The sequence below is a fragment of the Bactrocera tryoni genome, chromosome 5, assembly GCF_016617805.1.
Source record: "Bactrocera tryoni isolate S06 chromosome 5, CSIRO_BtryS06_freeze2, whole genome shotgun sequence".
NCBI classification, from domain to species: domain Eukaryota; kingdom Metazoa; phylum Arthropoda; class Insecta; order Diptera; family Tephritidae; genus Bactrocera; species Bactrocera tryoni.
In genome coordinates this window covers 70,706,542-70,721,403 of record NC_052503.1, presented here as the reverse complement: position 1 = coordinate 70,721,403, position 14,862 = coordinate 70,706,542, and the positions used below count along the sequence as shown (strand labels likewise).

The 14,862-nt window shown below is 29.0% G+C and overlaps 1 protein-coding gene across 7 annotated transcripts in view; it reads left to right on the top strand.

Annotated features, from left to right (window-relative positions):
* Nucleotides 1–11,359, top strand: part of LOC120776614 (CUGBP Elav-like family member 4) — a 975,983-nt gene extending 964,624 nt beyond the window's left edge. For 2 of the 7 annotated variants that reach the window (XM_040107406.1, XM_040107405.1), the window contains exons 6-11: nt 849–1,107; nt 2,772–2,870; nt 6,092–6,169; nt 9,404–9,580; nt 9,677–10,204; nt 10,787–11,358. In XM_040107406.1, the coding sequence (XP_039963340.1) occupies nt 849–1,107; nt 2,772–2,870; nt 6,092–6,169; nt 9,404–9,580; nt 9,677–9,804 (741 nt within the window). In that variant the 3' untranslated portion in view covers nt 9,805–10,204; nt 10,787–11,358. Of the gene's footprint in view, nt 1–848; nt 1,108–2,771; nt 2,871–6,091; nt 6,170–9,403; nt 9,581–9,676; nt 10,205–10,786 lie in introns of all 7 variants that reach the window. The other 5 variants (XM_040107408.1, XM_040107407.1, XM_040107410.1 and 2 more) reach the window with 3 other exon arrangements.
* Nucleotides 11,360–14,862: the final 3,503 nt, after the last annotated feature.

Here is a 14,862-nt window from a genome sequence, read left to right as displayed (position 1 = left end):
TAAAAAATCTTTGCAAAATACAATGCAGAGTAATTGATTTCGGTTGTTGTTGTTGTTGTGTGCATTGTTTTGCACTTACTTTTATTGTTAATGGCACTTGCTTTTTCGTTTGCCTGCCTTTGGCTCTTGTTGTTGTGCTACGCATAAAATGTCAAAACAAAAGGCGCACCATTTTATTGCAGCCAACAAACACACACACGCAGCCCGTGCAGGCTGTGGGTGCGCAAATGAAAACAATGCAAAAAGCCGTACAATAATGGCTACAACAACAAGCAGCACAACAGCCGCAACTTCAGTGCAAATCAGCGTCACGTAAAGTGCATTAAATAACGGCGACATTGCTGTTGATGTTGCAGTGCATGCTCTATGCGGCGCTTTTAGTAGCCATGCCCCAACAGCGTGCAACGCTGCCCCCTTGCACGTTGCGCATCGTAAATTGTGCATTTTTATTGCTACTTTTGTTGCAAAACCAATTTAAGTGCAACTACCAGCAACGCGCAGCCTCGTTACCATGAATGCATCACGCTCAACGTCACCACCACTTCCCTTGGCCCCGCTTTCGTCACACTTTCACATACCGCTAACCACTTCCGCCGTGCGCTGCACATTAACACGGCGCCCTCACTCTCTCTCTCTCACCCGTGACCGCCAATTGCTTGCCTTATTTATGCGCACAACTTCATCATCTGCATACTTTAGCATTTCCGTTTCTCATCCATTCACTCATTTCATTTATAGTTGTTTGCTTTTGTTTTCCCTTTTCTCGCTTTCATTTTAATGCATTGTGTCTTATATAACGTGCCTTTTATACAACTTCTTCTTCTTCGCCTTTTTTATTACAACTATAGCAACAGCAAGCTGCTTTAATGGCCGCCGCTGCCACTGCACCCGGCTCGTATATGAATCCGATGGCCGCATTGGCTACGCAAATACCTCATGGCTTAAATGGCACCGGTCAACCATCGCTGCCCTCACCGACCATGCCCAATTTTAATATGGGCGCTCAAACGCCAAATGGACAACCCGCTGCTGCTGCGGCCGCAGCAGCTGCCGCCGCCGCTGATGGCGTCTTTACGAATGGCATTCCGCAAACGGCATTCCCGGGACGTAAGTAAAGCATATAAGTTCATAAAGCTCTAGAGCATACATACAAACAAATGTACATACAAATATTATATCACTACAAGCAAATATTTGCTTGAAGATGCTTAAAAGTACATAAATAAACTACCAGAGGGATGGGTTAATAAAGGCAATGAGAGGAAATATGGGCTGTAGAAACGATTTTAAAATAAATTTTTTGATAAAAAAGCAAGAATTCGGTTAAAGGGTTTAAATAATGGCAACATGTCTATATAGAGATTTATTACCGGTTTAGTCTTTTGATTGATAAACCACAAAAGGTCATATAACCTTTCGGTTCAGCTTTAATTCATATTCGATAACTGACTTATTGATATTTAGCTTTAATAAATTTTTAAAAATAGTTTTAGTAAGATAATAGTATAAGCTTTAGAGCTTTTTCAGCCTTGTCAGCTTAAGCTTCCATATTTCTGTGCTTCCACTAAGATCTAAGATTTCCAAATAACACTAAGTTGTGCAGAGCGCGAGTTTTGAGTTTATTCAAGCCTGTCAACTTGAGCTTTCTTACTTTTGTACTTTCACTAAACACTTTTTAATAAATTTTAATTTTATTCCAAAGATTTTATCTCTTTTAACATAGCTTTCACGCTTACTCAGCCTGTAAACTAGAGCTTTCATAATTTTGTACTTTGCAAATAACATTAAATTATGAAGTAATTGGCAACTTGAGCTTTCATACTTCTGTGCTTTCACTAAGCTTTTTTAAAATAAATTTTTAAATTTGATTTCTAAGCTTTCATCTCATAACATAGTTTTCGAGCTGACTTAGTTCTCTAAACTAGCGCCAACATACCATTTTGCTTTCACTGTGCTTTGAGCTTTCCAAATGGCATTAAATTATGAAAAGATGGTTACATCAATTTTATTATTTACGCTTAAGCTTTCGTATTTAAACATATCTCTCCTCTTTGCGAATTTAATATTGTGGGACTTTGATTACAGTAAGCTTTTTAAGAGAACAATGAAGGGGAAAGAGCACTTTCCAAATAACATTAAATTATGAAGTAATTGGCAGCTTGAGCTTTCATACTTCTGTGCTTTCACTAAGCTTTTTTAAAATAAATTTTTAAATTTGATTTCTAAGCTTTCATCTCATAGCATAGTTTTCGAGCTGACTTAGTTCTCTAGACTAGCGCCAACATACTATTTTGCTTTCACTGTGCTTTGAGCTTTCCAAATAGCATTAAATTATGAAAAGATGGTTACATCAATTTTACTATTTACGCTTAAGCTTTCGTATTTAAACATATCTCTCCTCTTTGCGAATTTAATATTGTGGGACTTTGATTACAGTAAGCTTTTTAAGAGAACAATGAAGGGAAAAGAGCATAAAACTGAGCCTTATTTCAAAAGCTTTTAAGACATGTTAGACTTTTTTACATTCAAGTAAGCTTTTTAAGAAGCCGAAAAAAATATACGTAGAGTAAAATTTTCTTTTTAATGTACGACAATAAATTAACGTCACTCCTGCAAATATTTGTTAGCCTGAACTTTTCTTTCCAACGTAAGTTCATTCAATTCAATTCATTTTCAACTTAAACTCATTTTCACTTATTTTTAAATTACTTCACTCTTTTTCCTTTCCATATAACCACCTGACTTTAACTTATTTTACTCTTTTCTCACAGATCCACTCCATTTAACGATTCCACCACAAGGTCTGCCTAATGGTGATGCTGCCGCCTTACAGCATGCCTTCACTGGAATGCCACCATTTCCAGGAGTTGGTAAGTACGAAATGTCATAGCGACATGAAAAAAGCTCGAAATAAGCTTCAGTAAGCTTTCGATTAGTTATGAGTTAATTATTATGCATTACAAAAACTATGTCAAAAGAATATATTTAATTAGAAACAAAATATATTATTATTAATTTTTAATTTCTACAACAATAAATGCAACCTTTTAGCTTTCTTATTACCATATATACAAATATATGAATTTAGGGTATATTATTTAAGGTTATTTTATAGTATAAACTTTTTATGAGTTTACCATTTCAAACGTCATAGTTAATTTAAGTTCTCGTCCATCACTCCATTATCACTTATTCTGCTAAACATTTTTAGCTGTTGTAATTTTTTATTTTTATTTTCCTTTTCGTGCGACTTTGTGCGTCACATATCACTCCTTTCAGTTTATTTGTTCATTCATTTTTCAAATTTCATTTTACAGGGAATTTTTTGGAAACTTAAGAAGATTGTGAGTTTTCACTCTTGTTGTTATTATGAAATTCATTAATGGATTCTTTTCTTATGTAATTGTGACAGTCACACTCATACCTCGTTCTCTATTTCATTGTTATTTAATTGTTGTGTCATGCCATAAATAATTATATAAATATATTATATTAATTGTTAGCTCAGCGCAATATTTATTAAAACTATATGGTTGTTCTAAGTCAATTTATGCCTTTTTTCGTTTCATTGTTGGTGATTATAATTTACGATTTAAATTTGATTTCAATTATAACGAAATTATTGTTGGTACTAAGACGTGGAGGATTTATTAAAACATTAAGGAATTAAATTTTTTTTTTTGTTTTTAATTTAATTTATTATCGAATATGTATAAAACTTTTTTTTTCAATTTTTTTATTCACTTAATAATTTATTATTATTATTTTTTTATTATATAACATAATTTCTTGAACGCCTTGCCATACTCCATACGTATAATAAGGCATTCAATACTTGGTCACTCGTAATAATTTTTTAAGTGTTAATTATTGCCAACTACCAACTATTTGTAATTCATAATTGTTTTAATTATTGTAATTTTTTATGTTTAAATTAATGTAAAGAACATTTCGATATTGCTGTTAAGTGTTTAATGGTTTAACAATATCATGGCGAAACGGCGAAAAGTTATGGGCAGCAAAAATAGCAGTCACAAATACTTATGTCTTGAGTTATGAGGAATACGAAACAATTAAATAAAATATATACTGAAAGAAAAAATCCGATATTTTGTATTTTTAAATTATTTTCAAAGCAAATTTAAAAAGGAAAAGTATACTGTTTGACACTTTACGTAAAATTATGAAAATTTTCAACCCCGCTGCACTTTTCACATCTTACCTGAAGCTTTCGTTTCATTATTTGAGCTTTCACTTATAAAATAAATTTCTTTCTGCGATTATAGCATTATGCCACTTTACATTATGGCAATGCTTTTTAAGTGGGCTATAAAATATCAAAGCAAGACAGCTTAGAGCTTTCATTATATAGTCACTGTGCTTTATTTCAAAAGTTTTTAAAAAATGTAAGACTTTGTTGCTTACTTCAATAGCTCGTAAAAGAATGAAAGCAATACAGCTTAGAACTTTCTTTATGTAGTCAATGAGATTTCTTTTTTACTTTAAGAGATTTTTAAGAGACCTATACAAGAGTGAAAGCAAGACATAGCTTAGAACTTTCACTATATACTTTTGTTAAACTGAGCTTTTTTCGAGAGGGTATAAAAATGCTGAGCTGCAGACGAAAAGCCCTTTAAAAATTATACTTGCAGAAAATTTTAAATTTTTATAGATACAAACGAAATACTTTTATAAAAACACAGAGCTCTATTTCCTTTAACAAATGCTGAGCTTTACTTAAACAGCCTTTTAAAGTATACTTTTCAAGGAAACTATAAAAAAGTAAAATCAAGATAGTAATTCCATTATGTAGAGTTATACTGAGTTTACTTTCAAAAGCTTTTAAAAACAGCTGAGCTTTACTTAAAAAGCGTTACAAAAAATTTTACGTGCTTACACTTTTAAAAGCATTATAACTTCTTTTTAAATGCTGTAATCAAAAAGCTCTTCTAAAATTTTTACATGCAGAAACCTTTGGAACTTTGCAAATACAAACGAAATATTTTTTATAAAAATACAGAAATTTATTTCAAAAGCTTTTAAAATCTGCTGAGCTTAACTTGAAAAGCTTTTTAAAAATTTTATTGCCAGCAAAGTTTATAAATTTAATAAATATTTACAACAAAACATTTTATAAAAATACAGAACTTTATTTCTAAAGCTTTTAAGGCAGACCTTCATTTTCAAAAATTTTACTGGCAGCAAAAAATCTAAACTTTAGAAATACAATGAATATAATTTTAATAAAACATTTAGCTTTATTTTAAAACCTTTTCAAAGCTGCTGAGCTTCACTTAAAAAGCTCTTCAAAAATTTTACTAACAGCAAGAGATATAAACTTTATAAATACAAAGAATAAACTTTTCTTAAAATATTGAGCATTATTTCAAAAGCTTTTAAAAACTGCTGAGTTTCACTTAAAAAGCTTTTTAAAAATTTTACTCGCAACAAGAAATAAAGATTGTGATAAAAACGATAAAAAATTTAGCTTTATTTCAAAAGCTTCTAAAAACTGTTTTAAAAGCTTTTCAAAAATTTTGCTGATATTGAGATTTATAAGCATTATAAATTCTAAGTAGATACACATTTTTTAAAAAATTCTCAACCTCCTTACATATGCATAAGGTGTGACTGTTGTTTTCACTACCCCTTTATGTATTAACCTACCTTTCGTACACATATAAATACAATTATTATGAACAAATGAAAAATAATATCAGCATAAATTATAATTAATTTTTTTTGTGCGTTATTACCGTATCTACTATACAAAAATATTTATTAATATATATTTATATAGTTGCCAAGACGTATAAGTATTAATACTGTTCAAAATGATTTATTTTAATTTTTATATTGTGTGATTTTGATGTGTTTTCTCTACTTTTTCCGTTTCTTTTTTGATTTGTTTCGTTTGATTTTTTCATCTCCCAATTACATATTTACACATTATATAAACGTTGTGTTGTCTCATAAATGTTTCGATTACTCTATATATATCGATATCTATATATATATATGTATGTGTACAAAACGCAAAACCAAAAAAACAAACAACAAACCAACAACAAAAATTATTTATATAATGCAGCCTTTCCCGCCGTTTATGGACAATTTCCACAAGCTTTACCACCACCTCTAGCGGCGGTTGCACCCACTCAACGTGAAGGTAAGCAGTTTTTAATGTAAATGTGTTTTTTGTTTGTGTATTTGTTTTCATTACTTAAATGTTTATATTTATATTTTTTGTAGTAAATTTTTATTATTATTTTTAATTATTTCATTTAATCACATAAAACGCTAATTTGTTGGTAACAACTGATTTGTGTGCTGTAATATTTATTGGCTGAAGAATTTGTATTGAAGTGAGCGCATTGTAAAAAAAGCGCATAAGCCATTTAGTTTTTGTGTTTGTAAATATTTTCAACTCATTTAATTCTTGATTTTTTTTTTTTCATTTTATAGTAACTTATTTACGGATAATTTTCTTTATAATTACCGGCGTGCTTTTTGTGATTTGTGAGCTTTGCTGTACGCGGATTAACTATTTTGTAATGAATTGTAAATAATTGTTAATATACATATATGTAATTATTTAATTAGGAATAAAAGCTGTTTTATAATTATATAAATATGTTTTTTTTAATCTTTTTTTTATATTACTGCTTTTTATAATATAAATTTAGAAATATAATTGTGGTGTGTGTGTAAATATATGTCTATAGACTTATGTATATAAATATTGCATAAAATCATAAGCACTCAATCAATATCACATAAGTCTCCAGTTTGTGCGTTGCATATGGAAAAAAGTATGCTTTATATTCTTTTATCATGAAAATGTATGTAACAATCATTTCATCACAAAAGATATATGAAAATTTCGTTGAGAATAAGACACACATGTGCGCAGCCATTTATATATACATATACACACCTAACTAAGCTTCATACACGTATATACCTACAAATAAATCTATCTAATATCTCTTATAGCAATACTCTATACACCTTTAATCGTATATTACCGCTATATTGTATATATTGCATGTTTGTGTGTGCAACAATCATTTTCCTGCTTTACAAGTTATGGTTCCATTCATTTTTAGTATTTTATTTAAATCCCCAACGTATTGTACAGTCATAGTATTGCCAAGATCAACAGTTATTCATATAAACATACATTCTAAAATGTATTTGCATGCGAAATATTGAAATTAGAAAAAAATGGTTGGCAATTGCGTAGCTGCCAACAAAATATCCTCAAGAAGCTGATAGAGCTTTTGTTAAAAGCATTTTATAGACGTATCAAAGATTTTGTATGTAAATGTATTGTAAATATTTTATGGCGCTTTATAAAAGCATGCTTGAATTAATAATTTGGTTTAGCAAAATTTTTTATTAAGTAAAGTTTTAAGTTTGATGGAAAACCTTATTTTTTTCTCTTTTAGTATTATACAAGCACAATACATGTATGTAACACCACATATATGTGAACAAAGCTTTAAAGTTTTTTTTGCTTCATTTCTTGCTTCTTTCGCAACTTAGGTAGTATAGCTGCTGTGCAATTAGCTGTATAGTAGAATTTATTTTGAAAAATTTAAGCTTACAAATGTGAAAGCATTCGTGAAAGCCTGAAAAAAGTTTACAAATAGCAATATTTCTACATTTTTGGTTCGAGTTAAGTAAATTTAACTAGCATGCGTGAGAAGCTCTTCTTAATTTGTTTGATAATTTTTTATGAAAGCTTTTAATGGAAGGGCCAATTTTGTTGCAAAGTAATTTTTAAGATAACTTTTTATAAAAGCTTTAATTTTTTTTTTAATTTATCAATGAAAGCGCCAAATTGTCACAATTTAATTTTTTATGAAAAATTTTATTATTTTTTATGAAAACTCCAACTTATTATTATTTTTTTTTTTTGTTCGAGTTAAGTGAATTTAGCATTTTAATTAATTTTTTATGAAAGCTTTCAATGCAAGCGCCAATTTCTCTTTACTTAATTTTTCTTTTTGAAAAATTGTATTACTTTTTATTCTTCTTCTTCTTAATTGGCGTAGAAACCGCTTAAGCGATTATAGCCGAGTTAACAACAGCGCGCCAGTCGTTTCTTCTTTTCACTTGGTCCTTCCAACGGAGTGGAGGTCTTCCTCTTCCTCTGCTTCCCCCGGCGGGTACTGCGTCGAATACTTTCAGAGCTGGAGTGTTTTCGTCCATCCGGACAACATGACCTAGCCCGCGTAGCCGCTGTCTTTTAATTCGCTGAACTATGTCGATGTCGTCGTATATCTCGTACAGCTCATCGTTCCATCGAATGCGGTATTCGCCGTGGCTAACGCGCAAAGGACCATAAATCTTTTAATAAAAGCTCCAACTTCTCAGTACTTAATTTCTTTCAGTTTTGGTTCGAGTTAAGTAAATTTGGCTTAGGTGTGTAACTCTACCTTATTTGTTTGCAAATTTTTTATGAAAGCTTTCACTAAAAGCTCCCATTTCTTACTTCTTTTTTTTATGAAAAATTTTATTACTTTAGATGAAGGTTTTCAATAAAACCTGTAACTTCTCTGTACTTAATTTTTTACATAATTTTTAAAGAAAGCCTTAAATGAAAGCTCAATTGTTTTTTTTTTTCAACAATTCCCCTTTCACTTTATTAATTGATCAAGATAAAGTGTAACTGACATTTTTCAATGAATTATATTAAAAAGAGCTTTCTTGCAAAGTTTTTGGGAATTATCGTTTTCATCAAAATTTCTAGTTTTTTACAGTAAATCTTAAAATCATTATTCCACTTTTATTTTAAGTATTAGATCAAGCGGGAATGACTTTTTTCGACCAAACATATTATAAAAAGGTTTTTCCCTTTAAAGCCTTCATTAAAAACAATAAAAAAAATACATAATTTATTCGAAATCAAAATTAAGTTTTCACGACTAGCACTGCGCAGCACAGCATATACTCCACAGTTGATACTTAAAGCTTTTTAAAACAACACTGCATCGCGAATAGTTTATTTAATAAATATTGACTATTTATTCTTACTTATAGTTTTTTTCACTGATACTATATACTTATGTTTTATTGATTAGATATCTCACATATTTTTATGCATATCTATATATGTATATATAAAGGTTATATTTTCTTACTTTAAATTGGTACCATATCGCAGGGAAAATCGTAATTTCATATTATACTCATATACACTTGCATATGTATGTAATATTACAGATATTCGATTATTCAGTATTTCAGTTTAATTGCATTTTATGTTCATTTTGTCTGATCTGTTTTCAATTTGAGTCGCAGCATCACAAATCACAAATTCATAGATTTTTCACTTTTGATTTTCTCATCGTTTATTTCTTTCTTTCTTTTCTTTTCTTGTAATGTCTTCTTTAAGATTTTCTGATGTTCCCAGGATGTTCGATTTCGGGACCGGAGGGTTGTAATCTATTCATATATCATTTGCCGCAAGAATTCGGCGATGCGGAATTGATGCAGATGTTCCTGCCATTTGGTAATGTGATCAGTTCAAAGGTCTTCATTGATCGCGCTACAAATCAGAGCAAATGTTTTGGTAAGCATCACCATACACACGCACACAAGCATACACAACTGTCAATTTAATTTTTTTTTTGTTTTCACTGATTATGTAACACACTTTTCCCCATAGGTTTTGTTTCATTCGATAATCCTGCCAGCGCTCAAGCGGCCATTCAGGCAATGAATGGTTTCCAGATTGGCATGAAAAGACTGAAAGTTCAACTGAAGCGGCCAAAGGATGCCAGCCGACCCTATTAACAATCGGAGTTCCTTAAAGCGTTAAACAACATTAATAATTACAAACGATTACTTCTTTCGAAAATAATGATGAAACAGTAATTCCAAGAGCAACAAAAAAAAATATACACAAATATATAACAAAAAAAAATCTATTATCAAATAGAACAAAAAAAATGAAGCAAAACTAAAAGTAAAAGCGCAGCAAGTAAACCTCTACATACAACAACAGTCAGCAACAGCAACAAACAGCAGCAAAAGAAAGAAAAAGTCGCAGTAAAGTAGTCAATAGATTCCAATTAACTGAATACAAATACTGATCCCGCAAAATAAATTCACCAAGCAACATATGTGCAAGTTTACAATAATGAATATCCCAGTGCAAGCCCATAGAAATCAAACTACGTGCAAAATTTATAAGGTAAGTGATGAAAAAATTGCGTTGTATATTACTTTTGAAAGAAAAACTGGAGTAAGTCAGAGCTTTCAATAAATAACAATAAAAGCACATATTATGCCAAAATTAACAGTCAGAGCGCGCATGTTTCAATACTGTTCAAGTCTGCGAGCTTTCATTAATAAAACTTATAATATTTTGAACATATTTTTCAAGTCTAAGCAATACTTCTTCATTGCAGTGAGTTTGTGCCTATATCAAAAACTAAGCTTGACTTGAGTAAATTTTTATGCACAGAACGCCTGCAGCTTATAAATATTTTTCATTACAAGCTGCAAAAAGCTAACACTTGAGCTTTTGAAAGCTTTCATTACAAGCTACGAAAGCTTTCGTCAAGTGAAACAGCTTTAATTCAAGTTACAAAATGCTTTCAAAGCTACAAAAAGCTTTCATTACAAATTACTGAAGGCTTTCATATAGAGAGCTACAAAAAGCTTTCATTACCAGCTACGGATGGCCTTCATAATAAACATATTAGTTGTGGTGTTATTGCACTCAGATTTGTCAAACATTTACTTATAATACACTTTACTATTCTCGTTCTAGATCAAAGAACAGTTTATCAACAAACTCAATGCCACTAAACCAGTTAAAATGTCTTACCCGATGATGTAAATCCAGCTTCCTATCAACTAACCAGGCAAACCGATCCAAAACCAAGCACAAGCTTTTACCGAAGCTCAACAACACACGCGAGCAAATCTAAGCATACAAGTGGAATTCAATTTTTTCGAAACGTCAATGAAAAACAACATGCCGATAAAGTGTGTAATAAATAATGTTATTAAAAATTTAAACAAAAAAAATATGCATAAATATATTTATGTATATGCAAAAATCCAAAAAAAATATATATATTATTATTATTATCACAAAATTTAGAAGAACTGAAAATACCGCTAACGAAAATGCGCGTACGAGTAGAAAATAGCGAATAAAGTGGATGTCAAAGAGAAGTTGAACAATTTTTGCCAAACCAAAAACAAAATTAAGCATACAAAAAATAATATCGTAGTTATATATACAACACACGCATATACATTATACACACATATATCTATATATATATACATACATATATATAAATATATTTATTAATTAACTTTAACGCAAGGCAAAAAACAACCGTATAGGCAAACCAAAAACAAAACAAAACCAAAAAACAACCAACAAGTAATTTATTAATTATTAAACAAAAATATATAGATTTCTTTAAATTTTCAAAAGCATACATTTGAAAGTTTACTAATCATTTTTTTATGCACACGATCACACTTTAGAGTTTGATATTCCATTCAACTACAAAAACACTTTGCATACATATGTACCATATATACATATATATAGATATATATATATATTGAAACATACATAACTACAACAATAGTTGGATAAATTAACTAATCAATTACTTAATTACCACTACAATTAATATTATCACACAAATACAACAACAACTACAACTACAAAACAAAGCTGACTGCAAAATATAAACAAAGAACCGAAAAAACTGAACTGTTCTGGGTTTTCAAAATACAAAAACAAATATAGACAAAACCGCATCAATAAAATTAGAGCAAATACCAAGTACTTAAATTAAAAACTCAAAAGAAATGCAAAAAAAAAAATAATAATTTTTATACAAAATAAAAAAAACTAAAAAAAACCCAAAAATAATGTAATTATATACTTCATTGAAATAATGCAAATAAACGCATACAAAATAGTAATAATGCGTAAAGATACATTATTAGTAAAAACAAAAAGAATCATAATGGGAATTTATTAAACTTAGCGAACAAACAAAAAAAAACTTAGTAAAGATACCATAAAAATTAGCATGCCAACGTGCGCAAATAAGAACTAAATAAATAATAATTATTTAAAATTTATTACCAAATACAAATAGTTTGAAAATAATGCGAAGCAAGTAGTGAAAATCATACAATATATAAGCAAGCGCGAATTTGTAGCAAGACGAGCAAGTATATTAGAGCTGTAGTAGAGAATAACGGGGAAAAATTGGGAAATATTTTTTCCACAGTTTGTAATAATAAAAAAACAAAAACAAGTTCCAAAAAACGTTGAGATTACAAGCCTTAAAGTTCCACAATATCAATTAAATAACACAGAAGAGCTAAACACAAAGAAAAATATACAAAAAATTTGGCAAAATATGTATGTATATGTCAAAGCAGGGCTAAAAGCATAAAGAGCGTAAGAAAAATAAGAGCTAAGATACACGAAAAGCTGGTTTGCAAGAGCTAGATATGCAGATAACGAGCGACGTTGCACAAATGCGTGAGCAGACCGTCTAGAAAAATAATAAAAGCTTATAAAGAAGTATGAAAGAAAATGTGAAATGGCTGTAGAAACTTCATAAAACTTTATAGCAGCACTCAGGCGACAAAAAAGCATAAAGTCAAGCGTTCCGAAATTGTTTCTAAAGATCGCTGAATGAGCATGACACTTCAAAATATGACTTTAAGCGGCTGAACGAAAGCTCTTTCTGCCAATTGTGTAGCAGTTTTGAAAAAAAAATATTTTAAAATTTAAAAATGGGTTTCATAGGAAAATGTAAATCACGCTAACTCACAAGTCAACGCGATATTTGAAAGTGATGGTACAATATTAACAAAAAGCGTTGAATTCGGTAAATTTCTGTAAAAACAAACGTAAGATGATCGCAGGTTAATATAGCCTTTGAACTTGCCTCGGAATAATTAGTTTTCTACGCGGCCATCATATATGAAATAACGAACCACTTCATCTGGTAACAAGGCAAAAGATAATTTTTCCTTTTTTCTAACAGCAAACAGAGGAAGATCATTCTCTCTTATTTTTTCTGACAGCAACAAAAGTCAAGCTCGTGACGCTCTCGTTCAGTAACATCTCTCTCTTCGTATGTTAGCCCTGCAGTATTATTTATGCCTAAATGCATACATACATACAAAGCTGAAGTCTGCAGACATAATTTAACGCTTTTTGATACATACAAACATACACACGAGAACCAAACCGATTTGAAAATTGTTTGACCAAACTTACATACATAAATACTTATATACAGCTACCTACTACAAAAAACACATACATATGTATGTATTAGGGTGGGCAAGGACGGTCTGAAACCGCGCAAAAATTAATTTAGAAATTATTACAAAACAAACAAATAAACATATTTATATAAAAAGAAATGAATTAAATTTGTTGAAGTTAATGTTGAACTTTTGCAACATATAAATAAAACAGCTATATAGAGCGATATAATGAGAGTCGAGTTTAAAGTGAGATATAGTAGTGGTTTGCGTTTAATAAAGCAAGATGGCGACGCATACGGAAGGTAGTATGATGAGCAGTAGTTCATTGGATAGTATTGGGAACTATGCTGGCGCAGCGAGGAAAGGAACTTTTTAGCATTTTAGCTTTTAAGCAACAAGAAAGCGAAGAATAATTGAAAATCTAACACAAAAATTCGAATTTAATTAATATTTAAGTAAAAAACAAAAAATAAAAAATACAACAAATAAATAATAAACAGAAAAAACTAATTTAAAAAATTATATATATAACAAATATTATTATTATTGAAAGTAAAAAAGTGCAGAGCTGATGATAGTTGGGGAAAATATTTAGCAAGTTAGTTTTAATGTAAGTGAGGCAGAGTAGTTACAACAAAGGCGTACTAAATTGTATATGAAATATTTAAGAACTTATGCCACAAATAAATAAATAATATTAATATGAAGGTGTATTAAAAACATGCGTTCGTTAGCGTTAATTTTTATTATTAAAAAATTATTTTGGTTTCTTTTTTTTTTGTTCTTTTTTTTGTAATTGTTTTTATTTTTGTTATTGTTATGTATTATTTTGCGCCAAATTGCAGTATTAATTTGCATGCTGTTATTGCCAATTTTATAGCGAAATATTTATATTAAAATTTATAGGTTTTTAAATGTTTAAGTCAATACTTTCTTTGTAATATTTTATTTTCCATTTTTTAATAAAACATTACTAAATTAGTAAAAATATATTTTCATTTTAGATTTTTATATATGTTTTAATTCTTATATTTATTTAGAACATTTATAGGTATATTTTTATTTTTCTAAAATTTTTTAGAATTTAAATTAAAAAAAATTAAGTTCAAATTTTTTAAAAACAAAACAAACATTTAAATTGTATACAAATAAATAAAAAATATCACTTCAAATTTTTTAAAAACAAAAACTTTTCTTTCGGATTGTATTTAAATAACTTTAGAAAACAACTTAAAAAAAATTTATGAAAGAAAATTTTCTAAAAAAATATTCTTTTATTTATAAAAAAGAATATTTTTTTCAAATATTCTTTTAATTCAGTTTTTTTTGTTTAAGGTAGTGCCTAAAGCACTTAATACCAAAAATACTTTTTATAAAAATTTAACTTTTTCTATAAAAATTAATATTATTTCTAAATTTTTAATTGTTTTTTTATAATTTTAAGTGTCAAATATTTTCAATACTATAATTTTTTTATTAGAAAATAGTAAAAAATTAATACAATAATATAAAATATATATTTTAATTAAAAACTAATAAAAATATACATACATATGTATATCTTATAATTTTTTAAATTTT